The sequence below is a fragment of the Vanderwaltozyma polyspora genome, genomic scaffold (assembly GCF_000150035.1).
Source record: "Vanderwaltozyma polyspora DSM 70294 KpolScaffold544 genomic scaffold, whole genome shotgun sequence".
Lineage (NCBI taxonomy): Eukaryota > Fungi > Ascomycota > Saccharomycetes > Saccharomycetales > Saccharomycetaceae > Vanderwaltozyma > Vanderwaltozyma polyspora.
In genome coordinates, this window is record NW_001834527.1 from 1 (window position 1) to 17,071 (window position 17,071).

A 17,071-nucleotide genomic window follows, 5' to 3' on the forward strand; every position below is an offset into this window, starting at 1 on the left:
GGTTATTCCTATAAAATAATCGTAATTAAGTGGTAATGCATCGCGTATGACGTTTTATTATTATTATAATTAGTTCTTACAAGTATTATTACGTTCTTTGTAAATACGCAAAATCGAAACAAAAGTTAAAAAACAAATAATATTTTTTAATGAAATTATTCGATTTAGAGTTGCTACAATTTTATGACTAGGACAAATCCATACACCGAATATATCTCAGAAATAGATTTCATAGATAAGATGAACAATACCAAGATGAATTGATAATGAATGGTAAATTCAAAAAAAGGAAAATGATAAATAATGATTATTACAAGCTGAAAGGACAATTACCATTGATTTAAATTGGCTTTTTCCACATAAACTATATGAACCATATATATATTTACCTAGTTTTTAACTATAATAGGAAGTTAAAATCTATGGAAATCTGGACATATTTTCTGATGGCAATAAAATTATGGACAATGTATAAATATCCTAAATGTGCAATATAAACAGAGATTCTAATACCAACTTACAATCAAAGGTATAATTCTGTGCAGTAAAATTGCCAATATCGCTCATACTAATAGTTATTAAGGATATATACTAACTTGAGAATAGAAAACTCCAGCAATATTCAAACAAAAGTTTTTGTTTGCACTGTTAAGGTTACTTGAATTTTGGTTCATATCTAACACATTACAATATACAGTACAAAATTGATTGCTTTATCATTTTTATTTGACTGAACTAAATTTTTAATAGGAAAGTGTGGTTAAAATTGTAAGTGACAAATAATATTCTCGTCAAACAATTTCTTTTAATCGAATTAACAATTGAGCCAATAATTTATCGCTTTCAATACTCTACATAACTTAAAAATATAGGAAAAATCTTGCTTAAAACTTATTTATGATTCAGAACTAGTTCGTGAATTATACTTGAATATTTTATTTAAAGGAATAGTAACGTTATTTTATTAAGTAGTGAGTGTATTATTTCACTTTATTTAACTCAGCATGATTCCTTAAGATTTATTGAAGAAAGATTATTCCTATAAATGGTATATAATAAGAGAGAAAAACATTTACCTTTTATTTCTCTATTTCTTTCGAGATCACAATTTAATTGTAAGATACGTTAAATTTAGAGAAAGAAATTTTTGAGACATCGAGATCACAATTTAATTGTAAGATACGTTAAATTTAGAGAAAGAAATTTTTGAGACATCGAGATCAATCTAATTAGAAGCCATATCAAGACAAAATCTTCAATAACTTGGCACATTTCTATGAGTGGACACTTAAACTTTAACCAATCCAATAAACATAATTTATTTCAGCATGAAGAACTGATATCCAATTTTATTAAGAAACAAAAAAAGAAAGCCCTGTAGGGGGCTCGAACCCCTAACCTTGTGATTAAGAGTCACACGCGCTACCGATTGCGCCAACAAGGCTTATATTTGATGTTTTTGCTTGAACAGTAAGTCCAACTAACGGAGCATATATTATTTCGAGATTACTTCGTACGAACCTTGATAGTAAAGAGATATGTGCCATTACAATAACGTTGTGTCAGAATGTTGTTACTGTTCAGATGTAAAAGTAATATCTGATTGATTCATTTTGGTGATTGATACAAGATGCTTTTAATATAATATCTATATTTATTTCTCCGTAGTGTCTTATAAATGTAACTAAATAAATATATATTAATATTTTAGATAAACAATATTTTAGATGTACCAAAATGTCATGCCTTTTTATAGGTTTAGATCCAATCTCATAATCCCAGAATTATTAATTAATTATAATAAAAATAGTGATGCCTTTGCACTCCACTTCCTATGACATGATCATCAATTGCTCAGATGATCAAGTAGATCATCATTATCGAGCTATTGGAATCTATCATAATAATTGCTGTCAATAACATTGACAGACTATTTCTTCATATCATTAGTAATCATTGTTCATTAAAATGATTAGGGTTATGAATATAATCTTTCAGCTCATAAGAATGTTCTAGAACCATACAGATCTATAATCTATCTCTTAGGTCATATTGTTAATATTTGCATTTATGTCATTAGGGCAACAAATGTGTATTATTTCAAGGTTACATCGTACGAACCTTGATAATGTCGGGATGTAATTCGTTACAATAAATGGTGTCATATTATCAATATTGCTATTTAAAGAGATCATTGTACATTATTGTATATTATTGTATATTATTTAGTATCTTACTTTGTACATAAAAGATATATAGAAATTTATTATTATTAACAAGTATATTTACTTTAACCTACAGATCTCCACCCTTAAGATCCTATAGAATAAACGCCTACCAGCCTTCATTCTAACGTATACCAAATTCAATATACAACTAAATAATAATAAAGGCCAAATAATACAAATGTCATTTATCACGTGATATGAATAATCTGTAAACCTATATATGGAATTCATACATTTAGGTTACAACAGTTACATGCTATTAACATTGATATTTAAAGAGATCATTGTACATTATTGTATATTATTTAGTATTTTACTTTGTACATAAAAGAATATAGAAATTTATTATTATTAACAAGTATATTTACTTTAACTTACAGATCTCAACCCTTAAGGTCCTATAGAATAAACGCCTACCAGCCTTCATTCTAACGTATACCAATTTAAACATACAATTAAATAATAATTAAAAGTATTATTAACAGGCCAATCAATACATTAAGCGTTAGTACAAAGTGACAGGACTATGATGAAAAGATTTACCTTACATGTGAATATTATTATGCATGTGAATATTACAATGACGCTAATCAATAGCTAATGCGACGTATATAAAGGACAGAGTTCCTGAAGTATGAGGCACATATTTATTTTTTGCTATTAAAGGAAAGACAGAGATCTTTATATATTTAATTCTACTGTATAGTTATTATAATAGTTTGATAGCCTCATAGAGCTTATAACTAGTAACCCTAAGTATTGACTTCTACGGCTTGTTTCCCTAGGCAAATACTTAATACCTTATTATTAATGTTCGGGATCCAAACGATACAAAATGATTATTTTGTAGAGCCACTACAGACTTGTTAGACAACTAACAAAAGAACAAAAACCGTTTAATCTAAACTCAAGTCAACATGACAGGAGATAAAATCGAAAAAGCCATAAAGGCACTACAAGAATCCATACAAACAATGAATGCTAAAATGGATACTAACCATGAAGTGATCAACATAAGAATGGATGAAAAACAACAAGAAGATCGAACCTATCGTGACCAGGTTCAACAGAGTTTAAATTCCATGAATTTAATGAAAAACGATTTAACTAGCAGATTATTGGAATTAAAAACAAAGGACGACAAAGAAAGAAAAGCCTTGCAAGAAGTAGCATTTGAGTTCAACAGTTTCCAACATGGACAAGCAAAACTGAAGCGAGAAGCTAAGGAATTTGGCGTAGAACTGAAACAAGAAAGAAACCAAGCCGAATTCGAAGAAGAAGACAAAGAATTAGCAGACATTAGAAAAGGAATTACTATCTATTTACCTTTATACTTACACGATTTCAAAGGAGAAATGATTAATCAAGTGAACAACCTGATTGCCGAACAAGACAATCCAACTCAAGGGAAGATTAACAATAACGAGAAACTACAAAAGGAAAAAATACTATTATCAAAAATTAAAAAACACTCATCTTCAATCATAATTGATGAAGACAACCAAATCATTCTGGAATGCACCAAAAGATTTACTGACGCTAATCTAACACCTACAACATCGATGACAATCGATAGTATCTTTACCAAAGATAACACTTTGGCTATTCTGGAAATACAACAGGCGCTAATCAACAAAAGCGTCAAATACAGTGACTGGAGCATGTTCCTCTCACTCTGCTGCAAGAAAAACACGGCATATCATTTGAAAGACGCAAGAGGAAAGATTATGCCCTGGAAAAACTGTCTTTTAAGTATCTACAAATTTTTCAACTTCCAGAAGGCCTCTTCAATAGCAGAAGATGAAATAGTCAATCGCCAATTGATCGATGGTGAAAATGTTACCATATTTATGTTGAAGCTAACCGCTCTGGAGTCAGGTGATTTAATAGGTTTCGTAACTGTAATATTCGAAGTATAATCTACTGCGAGAATGAAATATTGATAATCATTCGAAGATGGGAAAGGTCCTGCAAAATCGAAATGCCATCGGGTGAGTGGTGGAGTAACTTTCATTTTTGGTAGTTCGACTGGTAAGTCGATGAAACGTTGGTATTTCTCACAGTGTTGGCAGTTCCGAACTATATCCAGTAATAATATCGAGTGTTTGGGATTCCAATACTTTTCTTGAGTCATGGTTTGTTCAAGTACACGATGACAGGAATGGAATCTGTTGTGTACTAAAGTGGCTTTGTGAATATAGTCGATGTCAGTTAAAATGTGATGAAGTTGCTGGTGGTAAAAGATATAAAAATTGTTGTTAACCCACGTAAATATGTGGATAATGTTCTGGTATATTTGCGGTATCGGTAAGTTTTCTCGAAGGATTTGTTGAATCTCAAGGATCTGAGACCAGGATAGGTTGTGGACATTGGTTATGATGAGGTCAGGGTCGTTATTGGGCTCACAATTAGTTTGGGGAGTAGAGGTTTGGAGGTCATCTTTATGTGGATCAGAGAGGGGAGGTGGACCGTTGTTTATATGGGTATCGTCGCTGTTAGGGGAAATCGTCGTATTGAGTCTAATAGTATTTAGGTCAATGTCAACAGCGAGTTTGTCCCATTCTTCTAGATTTAAGGTAGATTGTGAATCTAGGCCATATATACTTATAATCGGCGACCTGGTTGTCGGTGCCTTTCATATATTTCCAGATTAATCGGTAGGTATTTAGTAAATGGAGATACTTGGTTAATATGGGGTGTATGGCAAGTTCAGTCTTTCCGATACTTATGATACCTTGATTGTCGGTATATATCGTAATACTGGAGGATAAAATAAGTCGGGCATTTTCGAGTGTGTGAAGTACCGCCCATAATTCTCGTTCAACTGTGAAATATCGTTGTTGAGTCTCAGTGAAGCGGAGTGAGTATAAAGCAATGGAATATAGGGTAGTTTTACCTTTGTTAGTTCCAGGTTGTAGTAGAATAGATGCGGCGCCTGTAAGGCTAGCGTCTGTGTAAATAATGGTGGGCGCTTCAGGGTCGAAGATTTTTAGGGTGATGGATTTTAAAATGGACTGTTTGACGATGTGGAAATTCTTCTTTTATATAACCTTCTGGAAAATAGGTTTTTCATGATTGGGTAGTAGTTTTGTGGTAGCGAATTGATAGAACGGAGCCAGTATTTGAGAAGCATTTGGTATGAAATTTCGTAAAAAATTAACAAAACCTGTGGATTTCTCTATCGCTTTTTTGTCTTGGGGCAATTCCCATTGAGCAATGGTAGTTTTCTTTTCTTTATCTATAGCTAATCGGTTATGTGAAAGTTCGTAACCAAGGAAATTAATTTTTGGTTCAGCAATATGAATCTTTCCATAACTGAGTGATAAACCATTTTTTGTTAGTAGTGCCATTATGTGTTTCAAAGTAGTGTAATGCTCGGCGATAGTGGAAGAAGCAATGATAAGGTCGTCGTAGTAATAAGATACCGTGGTGTTCTTGGATTGCGGTAGTTTTTTAATGATGTTTTGAATGAACTCACCCCACCAGTAGGGTGCGGAAGCTAAACCATAAGGTAAGCGGTTAAATTTATAACTGCAAAGTTCTGTGATAAGTCCTAATTTGTCTCCTTTTATGAGGATTTGTTGGTAAGCTTTGCGAATGTCTAGTGACGAAAAAATGGTTTTATTAGCAAGGTTGCCAAATATATGTTGGATTGGAGGTATGGATCTCGGTGTGTACAGCAAATGTGTATTAACTTTTCTCAGATCCGTTATAATTCTAATCTTGTCTTTTGATTGTTGTATAGGGAAAACAGGACTAAGTGCTACTAACTCATCGGTATCTATTGGAGATATCATTTTTGTTGCTAGAGACTGTTTAATAAATTGTTCGATCGCTTGTCGTTGTAGTTGGTTGGTGAAATAGGCTTTGGGTTTATGGTATGGAAAATTGTTGAGTCGGACGGAAGCAATGTAATTATGTTTTGTTTTCTTGTTGTTAAAACTGGGTTCGGCGAATACGAGTGGGTATTGTTCACGCAACTGTTCTTTGATATCAGTTTGCATTATTAATCGTATATGAGGTCGATTGGTTAGTAAAGGAGTGACAGTGGGGATGATTACACGTGTTCCATCGATTTCGATAGATTCGTGGTCGTCTTGTAGTTGGTATTTCAAAAGTTTTAATAGTGGTTTTCCAAAAATGATATTATTTCGTTGCTCGGGAATTATAAAGAATTTTTCGTCAATATGCAAATTGTTGGTTTGTATCCTAACCCTTGCTAGTTTGTCAATTATATATCTGTCTCCTATGGCAGGTTTTATTAAAACTGGAGGGCATTGCATAGTGTCAATTATCGTGATTATTAGGTTATGAATTTTGTGTTGTTGGTTTTGTAAAATGGGTTGATAGATAAAATTTGTGTCAGTGTCACTGTCCAATATAATCTTAGGTTGTTTTGTTGTTTTGTTGTTGAAGCATATAGGTTGGTATTATTTAGTTTTAATGAGTTAAATTGAACGGAATTTTCGTTATCACTAGTTGGTTGATCTGAGTATTCGTGTGTATAGTTTCTAGTATTTGATTAGTTAGGTTATGTTCATCATCAGATTCGATATCATGATTGGTTTCGCTTGAATGATGTTGTTGATAGCGATCTTCGTCGGTTTCGTATTCGTTTTCAGTTTCTTCACCATTTGGCATGATTTCGATAGTATTTATATTTAATTTCTTTTTGTATTGTTTGTGAGTGATTTTCTGTCTATTTTGATAGTATTTGGTCTTCATATCTATACACTTGGTACAAAGCCAATTTAAGCATAAACCTTGTTTTGTGATGCGGTAATATTTGATGTTTTTGCATTTAGCACAGTCTCAATTTGTACAGTAAAAGCATGTCTTCTTTTGTATATTTCTGGCTTTCTGCTGGTAGTTATTTAATGTGAATAAATTATTGGTTTGGGCTTTATTGTTTTTCTAGATATGATCTTTTGGTAGACTGTCATTAATGTATGTGACGATATCTTCATATGTTTTGAAGTCAGAAAAGGTTGGCATTTTAATAGAAGGAAATTGTTCTCTCATAATTATTTTTATTTTTCTTAATAGTATTTGAAAGAGATTGATTGATCTATATTCACTCGCAATTGCAGCTATTTGCAACATAAACATGGTTACATTTTCAGCATCGGTCAATACTCAGTTGACTAATGAATCTTCTGCCTGTGAAGCAGCTCTTTGGAAATCAAAGCATCTATATACGACCAAAATACAGTTTGTCCATGTCATGGTTTTGCCTCTTGCGTCTTTTAAATGATAGGCAGTGTTTTTCTTGCAACAAAGTGAGAGAAACATTCTCTAGTCACTATACTTGATTCATTTATTGATGAGTGCTTGTTGGATTTCTAAAATAGCAGCGGTGTTGTTTTTTGTAAAAATATATTTGATTAGCATAGAGTTTGTAGATGTTACGTTTACATCAACATAACTTTTGGTAGATTCCAAAACGATTCGATTATCTTCATCCATAATGATAGGGGAGGCATATTTCCTAATTTTGGTTAAAAGGATTTTATCTTTTTGTTGTTTTTCGGTAGTGACAAATTTCCCTTGAGTTGGGTTTCCTTGTTGTGCAATGAATTTCCTTACTTCATTAATTATTTTTACTTTGAATTTTTTTAGATATGGTGACAATTCGGTAGTAACTACCTCACTAAGGTCTTCTGATTCATTTTCCTTTTCCTTTTCCTCTTCTTTGAGCTTGGATTGTGAAGCCTGATCTTCCAGATCGAACACTGCTTCTGGCTATTTTCTTTCTTGTTTCAATTCTACTCCGAGTTCCTAGTTCCCATTTTAAGTTTATCCTTTTCTAGTTGGAACTTGTTAAAATAAATAGTTGCTTCTTGTCGAGCCTTTCTGTCTTCGTCATCTTTTGTCTTTAATTCCAGCAACTTATTAGCTGAATAATTGTTCTTCGAATTCATAGCTTCTAAATTCTTTTGAATCATAGCCCAATAGGCAAGGTCCTCTTGCTGTCCTTCATCCATTCTAGCATTCTATGCTTGGATTGACTCTTGTAATGCTTTGATTACTTTCTCCATTTTATTTTCTGGTACTTTGAATTAATCTTATTGCTTAAGAATTAACAAAGTTATCAAAATGCTTAACAATATTATATATTGTAAAGATCCGGAATATTGAATATTGATGTATTAAGTACTTATCTAGGCAAACAAGCCATAGATATAAGTACTTAAGGTTACTAGTTATAAGCTTTACTCTATGCGGTTATTTGCCTATTATAATAACTATGCAGTAGTATTAAATATATAAAGATCTGTCTTTCTTGTTGCTGGTATATAGGATTACTCTAGATCCAATTAGCCACTTTAATACTAGATAACTGGAACATTTCTTTATTCTGATTCATACTTATTATATTATATTGTATTATGTTACATAAGGATCTCTGATACAATTTGCCTTATAATTTAAAATGAGCACGTGACTAATTTGAACAATTTTTCAATCTCTGCTGATATGGTTCGTTTTATGTTTCATGTCGAATATGTTGTATCTTATTCGGTAATTGTAGCCGCATTATTAGTCTGGGGGTTACTATCCAATACTGAATCTCAGATAGCAATTGTTGCAACTTTGACTTGGAGACGCTGGGATAATGTTCATGTCACTATCGACTGTATTTCGTACAAGGTGTATGTATTGACTTCTTCCGTATACATAAAAGGAACAACTCTTCAGTTCCGATATATAAGGCTATTTATGTTATATAGACTACTCTGTTACAAGAGGAGGAGCGAGTTACCATTCACAAGACCTCTGCAATAGGACGTGTCCCCTAATTAACGTGTGTCTACCCATATTAAAGCTTTAATACTCTATTTACTCTATCACATTTAAGTGAGGACCAGATCAGGGGTTACACGCATATTGACCGTATAATAGAAACTTAGCCAAAGAATCAATAACAAAAACAATCATATCACAGCATGTCCTTTTCTACTCCTATAGGAACCTATTCCCCCAACAGTAACGACGAACAGTCTTCCTACACTGTACATGACACCAAACACCGAGAGGTCATGTATAGTGAACCATTCGATGCTGTTAATGGACTAACATTCCAAAAATTCTTACGGCGTTACAAGGACACGTTACGAGTCTATAAAGTTGTTGATCCGTCAGAACAAGTGAATACCCTAATCTGTGGCTTAGACGGTGGTACATTACAAACAGTAATGAATCTTATAGAAACACCCCCATCTGAAAGTATCCCAAACTACACCAAAGACCCAGAGGCAATCATAGAGATATTACACCGTGAGTATGTAGGGCCCCATTTAGTAAACTTGGCGTTTAAACGGCTGCAATACCTAAATCAAGGTTCACGCTCAGTAGATGAATACACTGCAGAATTTACATCACTTTGTGAAATCCTAGGTGACTCCATTCCCGATGCCATGTATGCCAAATTCTATATCAACGGCTTACGCCCTGAACTGCAAGCTCGGATCTATGCATTAGCGCCAGACTCATCATTGTCAGAAGCTACTCGTTTAGCGCACATATACACCAACTATATACCACCAACACTGCAACCACAACCTACCTTGGCACAACTGTATGCCAGAGGCCCACCATCACAACCAGTTCCAGCAGTCCAACCCAGTTCTATCAACACCAGCCACAAGCGTTCACACAATCCACCAGTAACATTGATTCAAAATATATTAACCAGGTCCCAACCCAGACCACCTTTACTTCTACTGTATATAATGATGAATTTATGAACACGTTAGTCCAAGCAGTCACCAAAGCCATGAACAGTCGAGATGTCGAATGTTACAACTGTCATCGTCGCGGGCACTACGCTAGAAATTGTAGGTCAGCAAGACGTCACGCTTCCGTGCGTACTTAGCACTCGAATACACGTTCTTCTCCCCATTATACCTGTAGGATTAAAACCATTAATACTCAACCACAGATCGACATCCCCCGTTATGTGACGGCAACGTTAGATTAGACACCATCGAACGTCTTGGTAGATTTAGAAGCTTCAAAGTCCCTCATCAACATTATTATTAGAACAATTAGACTTACCTATCCATGACGCTAAGCCCTTGTAGCTTTGAAATTTATTTAACGATGAAGGCTCACAAACGGCGAACAGTGTCTTATTCGACCTTTCTAGGACATCTGGTAAAATTTGCGCCATTACCTGCTATATTACGAATCAATTAAGTGAAGATGTCCTAATTGGATACCCCACCCAATATTTGTAATCATCAACTATTTGAAACACGGTTAGAAGAACCTATTAGAGTGAGCCACATCTGGTACCATAAATCAAATGAGGAGGAAGATAGAGTATATGAAGATAATACAAAAGAAAACATTCGAATAAAGATAGATTAAAGGAGTTTTAAACCAAGGGAATACAAGTGATCACAACGGCACAACGGATATGGAACACAAAGAAGAATCATTAAGGTGTGAAACAAAATAAGTGTTAGAAAATGTAGTATCCTAAAATATGGTAATCTACTCGTAGGTTTACAGGAGATTGTTACAACGTAATAAATAATATTTATTGCGATAACAAGGTACAATAAAATATTACTAATTCAATAGATTATTAACATTATTATTAATATCAGGTTATAATGAGCAATTATAATAACCTATTAAAATAAAGCAATCAAATCATTGGGAGCGAAGTACCAAGGCATCCTTAATGTAATTGGTTAATAATACAACGAGTATGGAAGTAGATCTAAACATATAAAAGGGCATGATATTTTGGAGTATCTAAAATATCACCTGTCCAAATTTTTATATACATATTTATTAATTTATTTCATTTATAAGACATTGTAGGGAAATACAAATAATTATGACTCCAAAATTATCTTAAATCAAATCACTATAATGAATAATTCAGGTATTAAATATACATCTGAAAATTTTCTGAAAAAGTTTTGAAATCTCAAAATTTTGGCAATGAATTTTTTGAATGCTAAGAACTTATATATGAGAATCCGAAACTACAAATGGAATTTTTTATTGTCAAAGACCAATAAAACTATTCCACTATCAAAGTCAGGCCGGGTCTGAAATTAAGCTCATTAAATATAAATGCGATTTGCGTAGGAAAGAAAATATGTATTATGTAGCAAGAAGTTACGAATATGTAGCAAGAATATCTTAGCCAACTAATTATGTGATTGATATAATATATGGTGAGATGATTATAGTGTTTTTATAGGGGTTTGATCAGGTAATTATGTGAAGCAGAGATAGTTATTGGTATGACAATTCAAATATAGAAAAATCTGATGAACAAACATATACATGTATATATATAGTTGGAAGTTGTTGATGTTACAGATGAAGGAAAATTTTTTTCATTACGGTGTTATGGAATGCTAGCAACGAGCAACGGCAAAGCATGAGAAATGAGGGAAAAAACAGGTATTAAGACAAGTAGGTAGAGACCAACGAACAACGCGATCTATTTGGGAAGAGAAGTCTAGTAGGTAAGTATATACTCTTGATAAATAACATAGACAATGCCATGTTGTATAATGAAATATGATTTATTATATGGTAACAGAATGTCTCCATTTACATATCTATTTCAATTTCAGAATGAGTATACTGAGATATATCTCTTATAGTAATTGTAACTTACGAATATCACATATATTTAAATGTGATTGAAGTAACATGTATAGTAGATACAGTATAGTATAGGCTAGTGTAAAAAGAATATCCAAAAAAAAAAAGATTGCAGCACCTGAGTTTCGCGTATGGTCACCCACTACACTACTCGGTCAGGCTCTTACCAGCTTAACTACAGTTGATCGGACGGGAAACGGTGCTTTCTGGTAGATATGGCCGCAACCGATATTCAATACAAAATGAACTTGATATGTTCTCATTTCAAAAATAAGCACATAATAAGCAAAGTGTTGGGTATATTATTAAGAGTTAAGTAGACAATACATAATAGACAAAGAGTCATGTGCAAAACACGTGGAGTTGAACTAGAAGGGCAATAGTAGGTATTTCTAGCTGTCTTTTTTGTTTCTCACATATATGTGGGTCTATATTTGCCTATAAAGAGGTGCGGGAGTACAAAAACTTGAGTTGAAAAAAGATGGCTCCAAGGAAAGCTATTACAGAGGAAGTAGACCCATGTTAATGATTTGTTTACGATCCAATTAGTTGTAGTATAGAACTACATATATAAAGGTAGAATAAGCAAATATTAAAGCCAGTAAGGTAAGATAAACAAGAAGTAATATATAAAGAGATAATGATAAGAGGAATATGTGGATAACAGGGCTGCACATCCTATAGAAGGTATATCGATGACATGAACAATGATGAATGCAAATAGTTTTTATAGGTTTGAAAAGAGAGAAAGCAATTGATAGAGACTGTAAGAAGATGCAGTCATGCAGCAGAGAGGAAAGTAGAGTGTGTTTTGGGGGCACATATGTTTCCAGTCGGTAAATTAGAAATCTGAGAACACCAGGTGAAACTACAAACATGAATTTACTAGTACACAAAAAATCAGGCTGATCAAAGAACATTTTTTGTCAAGTCAAAAAAACGATATGTTTTTGTATGGGACAACTTTGAAGTAATATATTATTACATTTGATAAAAATCAAAAATCCTTCAAGTCTTCGAGACGAGGAAAAAAAGTTAAGACACTATCACGTGAAAGAGAACTAAAAGTTTTTCAATAGTGCACACACAGGCAGAATATTTTTGAAATTGTTCTAAGAGTTGACAAAAAACAAGTTATTTGTGTAGAAAAGAACATATTTTTTCACGCGGTGAGAACAAAGTGATGGAAGGAAAGTGAAAAAGTAAAATGGAAAAAAACTAGAGAAAAGTAGATGGGTTTAAAGTGAACAAATATTGGAAATGGTTAAAATAGCCGGGAGGTACTTCATGCGAAAGCAATTGAAGACAAGTTCGAAAGAGTTTGGAAACAAATTCGAGTAAGCTTGTGCGTTCGTATAATTATATGGCCTCGTCAATCGGTGGAGAGAGTCTCTGGGTGATCGTCAGATCTGCTCAGTCTCTATACAGCGTTTTGACATGGGCGATGATAGAGAAAAAACGATGAAAGTGAAAGTCTCTTTTGCTTTTCGTTGTTATTTCTTTGTCTTAGCCTGAACAGTCTCATCATAGACATCTTGCGATTCTATTGGTGAGCAGCGAAGGATTTGGTGGATTACTAGCTAATAGCAATCTATTTCAAAGAATTCGATTTGGGGGAATGCCTTGTTAAATAGCCGGTTTGAATTTATTTAAACTGTGATTTTTCAAGTGTAACCTCCTCTCAAGCTGACGATATTAAACTTACATCTGTGAAACATCGGGGTAATGTTTAGTGGAACTTAGCTAGAGGAACTCAAAGAGTGCTATGGTAAGGAATGGATGCGCTGGAAATGAGAGTAAAATCTTATTGACAGAAAGTATCTAAAGATTTTTTGAAATATAAAAATCCAACCTTCTATTAAGTATCTTCTAATGCAAGTGAAAACGGTTTGTGTATTTCGATCGCGAACTGTTTTTATGAGCGTTTATTAAGATAGTTATCTGGTTGATCCTGCCAGTAGTCATATGCTTGTCTCAAAGATTAAGCCATGCATGTCTAAGTATAAGCAATTTATACAGTGAAACTGCGAATGGCTCATTAAATCAGTTATCGTTTATTTGATAGTTCCTTTACTACATGGTATAACTGTGGTAATTCTAGAGCTAATACATGCTTAAAATCTCGACCCTTTGGAAGAGATGTATTTATTAGATAAAAAATCAATGTCTTCGGACTCTTTGATGATTCATAATAACTTTTCGAATCGCATGGCCTTGTGCTGGCGATGGTTCATTCAAATTTCTGCCCTATCAACTTTCGATGGTAGGATAGTGGCCTACCATGGTTTCAACGGGTAACGGGGAATAAGGGTTCGATTCCGGAGAGGGAGCCTGAGAAACGGCTACCACATCCAAGGAAGGGCAGCAGGCGCGCAAATTACCCAATCCTAATTCAGGGAGGTAGTGACAATAAATAACGATACAGGGCCCATTTGGGTCTTGTAATTGGAATGAGTACAATGTAAATACCTTAACGAGGAACAATTGGAGGGCAAGTCTGGTGCCAGCAGCCGCGGTAATTCCAGCTCCAATAGCGTATATTAAAGTTGTTGCAGTTAAAAAGCTCGTAGTTGAACTTTGGGCCTGGTTGGCCGGTCCGATTTTTTCGTGTACTGGTTCCCAACCGGGCCTTTCCTTCTGGCTAACCTTGAGTCCTTGTGGCTCTTGGCGAACCAGGACTTTTACTTTGAAAAAATTAGAGTGTTCAAAGCAGGCGTATTGCTCGAATATATTAGCATGGAATAATAGAATAGGACGTTTGGTTCTATTTTGTTGGTTTCTAGGACCATCGTAATGATTAATAGGGACGGTCGGGGGCATCAGTATTCAATTGTCAGAGGTGAAATTCTTGGATTTATTGAAGACTAACTACTGCGAAAGCATTTGCCAAGGACGTTTTCATTAATCAAGAACGAAAGTTAGGGGATCGAAGATGATCAGATACCGTCGTAGTCTTAACCATAAACTATGCCGACTAGGGATCGGGTGGTGTTTTTTTACTGACCCACTCGGCACCTTACGAGAAATCAAAGTTTTTGGGTTCTGGGGGGAGTATGGTCGCAAGGCTGAAACTTAAAGGAATTGACGGAAGGGCACCACCAGGAGTGGAGCCTGCGGCTTAATTTGACTCAACACGGGGAAACTCACCAGGTCCAGACACAATAAGGATTGACAGATTGAGAGCTCTTTCTTGATTTTGTGGGTGGTGGTGCATGGCCGTTCTTAGTTGGTGGAGTGATTTGTCTGCTTAATTGCGATAACGAACGAGACCTTAACCTACTAAATAGCGATGCTAGCATTTGCTGGTTTTTCGCTTCTTAGAGGGACTATCGATTTCAAGTCGATGGAAGTTTGAGGCAATAACAGGTCTGTGATGCCCTTAGACGTTCTGGGCCGCACGCGCGCTACACTGACGGAGCCAGCGAGTCTAACCTTGGCCGAGAGGCTCGGGTAATCTTGTGAAACTCCGTCGTGCTGGGGATAGAGCATTGTAATTATTGCTCTTCAACGAGGAATTCCTAGTAAGCGCAAGTCATCAGCTTGCGTTGATTACGTCCCTGCCCTTTGTACACACCGCCCGTCGCTAGTACCGATTGAATGGCTTAGTGAGGCCTCAGGATCTGCTTAGAGAAGGGGGCAACTCCATCTCAGAGCGGAGAATCTGGACAAACTTGGTCATTTAGAGGAACTAAAAGTCGTAACAAGGTTTCCGTAGGTGAACCTGCGGAAGGATCATTAGAGAAATCTATGAATGAATTGAGAAAAAGTATATGAAAGCCACATCAAAGAAAATTAATTCTGATGGCCTGCGCTTAACTGCGCGGCTACTGGAAATTGAGTTTCTGTGGACCAACTTTTGTTTGCTTATCTTCTCTTTTCAACTTCTACACACTGTGGAGTTTTTTACTTTACACTTCTTCTTTGGGAGAGCTTGCTTTCCCAGAGGTAACAAACACAAACAATTTTTTATGTTTTAAACAACTAGTCAAACCAATTTCGTTATGAAATACAAATATTAAAAACTTTCAACAACGGATCTCTTGGTTCTCGCATCGATGAAGAACGCAGCGAAATGCGATACGTAATGTGAATTGCAGAATTCCGTGAATCATCGAATCTTTGAACGCACATTGCGCCCCTTGGTATTCCGGGGGGCATGCCTGTTTGAGCGTCATTTCCTTCTCAAACATTCGTGTTTGGTTGTGAGTGATACTCTCTTCTGGGTTAACTTGAAATTGCAAGCCTGTTTGGCTGTGTGTGCTGGCTCGGATAGAGTGATTTGTCCAGTCTGCTAATACAATGTCGTATTAGGTTTTACCAACTCGACAACCTGTGTTAGTAGGTGTTATAAAGATAAATATACTTGCTTCTTGCTGCTGCCCAGTCCGGCGAACAATACTCTCAAAGTTTGACCTCAAATCAGGTAGGATTACCCGCTGAACTTAAGCATATCAATAAGCGGAGGAAAAGAAACCAACAGGGATTGCCTTAGTAACGGCGAGTGAAGCGGCAAAAGCTCAAATTTGAAATCTGGTACTTTCAGTGCCCGAGTTGTAATTTGGAGAAGGCAACTTTGGGGCTGGTCCTTGTCTATGTTCCTTGGAACAGGACGTCATAGAGGGTGAGAATCCCGTGTGGCGAGGAACCCAGTCCTTTGTAAAGTGCTTTCGAAGAGTCGAGTTGTTTGGGAATGCAGCTCAAAGTGGGTGGTAAATTCCATCTAAAGCTAAATATGGCGAAAAACCGATAGCGAACAAGTACAGTGATGGAAAAATGAAAAAAACTTTTGAAAAAAAATGAAAAAGTACGTGAAATTGTTGAAAGGGAAGGCATTTGATCAAAATGGGGGTTTTCCCCCCTTCCCTTCCCGGGGGGAAGGAATCTCCAACTCATTGGGCACTCAGTTTGGTGGGCAGGAAAATCATAGGAATGGCCTGGCTCGGGAAATTTTAACCGGGGAAATCTGCCACTGGAATGAGACCGCAACTTGCCAGGAGTTGGAAAAGGTTTTGCCCGCGCCTGAAACGGACCAGGATCAACTTTTGCAAGTTGGTGTAACCGCCCCATTAAGAACTAGTTGGGCTCCAAGGGCACAAACACCCAGGTTAAGAATTGAAAACAATTTGGCACAAGAGATTCCTAGAGGAAACAAACCGGGAGGGGGCTCCGCACTTCTATGGTGGGAAAAAAACTATGTGTCCCACCAA

General features: G+C 35.4%; 5 protein-coding genes and 5 non-coding genes across 10 annotated transcripts; 6 read left to right on the forward strand and 4 right to left on the reverse strand.

Annotated features, from left to right (window-relative positions):
• Positions 1-1,371: 1,371 nt before the first annotated feature.
• On the reverse strand, positions 1,372-1,444 carry Kpol_544trna1. Its single transcript has one exon. It is a non-coding gene; the product is annotated as a tRNA-Lys (tRNA).
• A 1,701-nt stretch (positions 1,445-3,145) lies between these two features.
• On the forward strand, positions 3,146-4,147 carry Kpol_544p1 (Tkp3 protein; the record flags this gene model as incomplete). The annotated part of the gene is made up of 1 exon (XM_001642352.1): positions 3,146-4,147. The coding sequence occupies one exon, from the start codon at positions 3,146-3,148 to the stop codon at positions 4,145-4,147; it is 1,002 nt and encodes a 333-aa protein (XP_001642402.1).
• Kpol_544p2 (Tkp3 protein) lies at positions 3,985-4,863 on the reverse strand (the record flags this gene model as incomplete). The annotated part of the gene is made up of 1 exon (XM_001642353.1): positions 3,985-4,863. A coding segment is annotated over one exon (879 nt), but the record flags the coding sequence as incomplete, so codon positions are not given.
• Positions 4,864-5,269: 406 nt separating this feature from the next.
• Positions 5,270-6,511, reverse strand: Kpol_544p3 (reverse transcriptase family protein; the record flags this gene model as incomplete). The annotated part of the gene is made up of 1 exon (XM_001642354.1): positions 5,270-6,511. One exon carries the CDS (start codon positions 6,509-6,511, stop codon positions 5,270-5,272), a length of 1,242 nt encoding a protein of 413 aa, XP_001642404.1.
• Positions 6,512-8,705: 2,194 nt separating this feature from the next.
• On the forward strand, positions 8,706-9,014 carry Kpol_544p4 (Tkp4 protein; the record flags this gene model as incomplete). The annotated part of the gene is made up of 1 exon (XM_001642355.1): positions 8,706-9,014. The coding sequence occupies one exon, from the start codon at positions 8,706-8,708 to the stop codon at positions 9,012-9,014; it is 309 nt and encodes a 102-aa protein (XP_001642405.1).
• A 161-nt stretch (positions 9,015-9,175) lies between these two features.
• On the forward strand, positions 9,176-9,976 carry Kpol_544p5 (uncharacterized protein; the record flags this gene model as incomplete). The annotated part of the gene is made up of 1 exon (XM_001642356.1): positions 9,176-9,976. The coding sequence occupies one exon, from the start codon at positions 9,176-9,178 to the stop codon at positions 9,974-9,976; it is 801 nt and encodes a 266-aa protein (XP_001642406.1).
• Positions 9,977-11,970: 1,994 nt separating this feature from the next.
• On the reverse strand, positions 11,971-12,091 carry Kpol_544prrnap1. The gene has a single exon (XR_009656895.1). It is a non-coding gene; the product is annotated as a 5S ribosomal RNA (ribosomal RNA).
• A 1,714-nt stretch (positions 12,092-13,805) lies between these two features.
• Positions 13,806-15,602, forward strand: Kpol_544prrnap2. Its single transcript, XR_009656896.1, has one exon. It is a non-coding gene; the product is annotated as an SSU ribosomal RNA (ribosomal RNA).
• Positions 15,603-15,883: 281 nt separating this feature from the next.
• On the forward strand, positions 15,884-16,041 carry Kpol_544prrnap3. Its single transcript, XR_009656897.1, has one exon. It is a non-coding gene; the product is annotated as a 5.8S ribosomal RNA (ribosomal RNA).
• A 293-nt stretch (positions 16,042-16,334) lies between these two features.
• Kpol_544prrnap4 lies at positions 16,335-16,704 on the forward strand. Its single transcript, XR_009656898.1, has one exon. It is a non-coding gene; the product is annotated as an LSU ribosomal RNA (ribosomal RNA).
• The last annotated feature ends 367 nt before the right edge of the window (positions 16,705-17,071 follow it).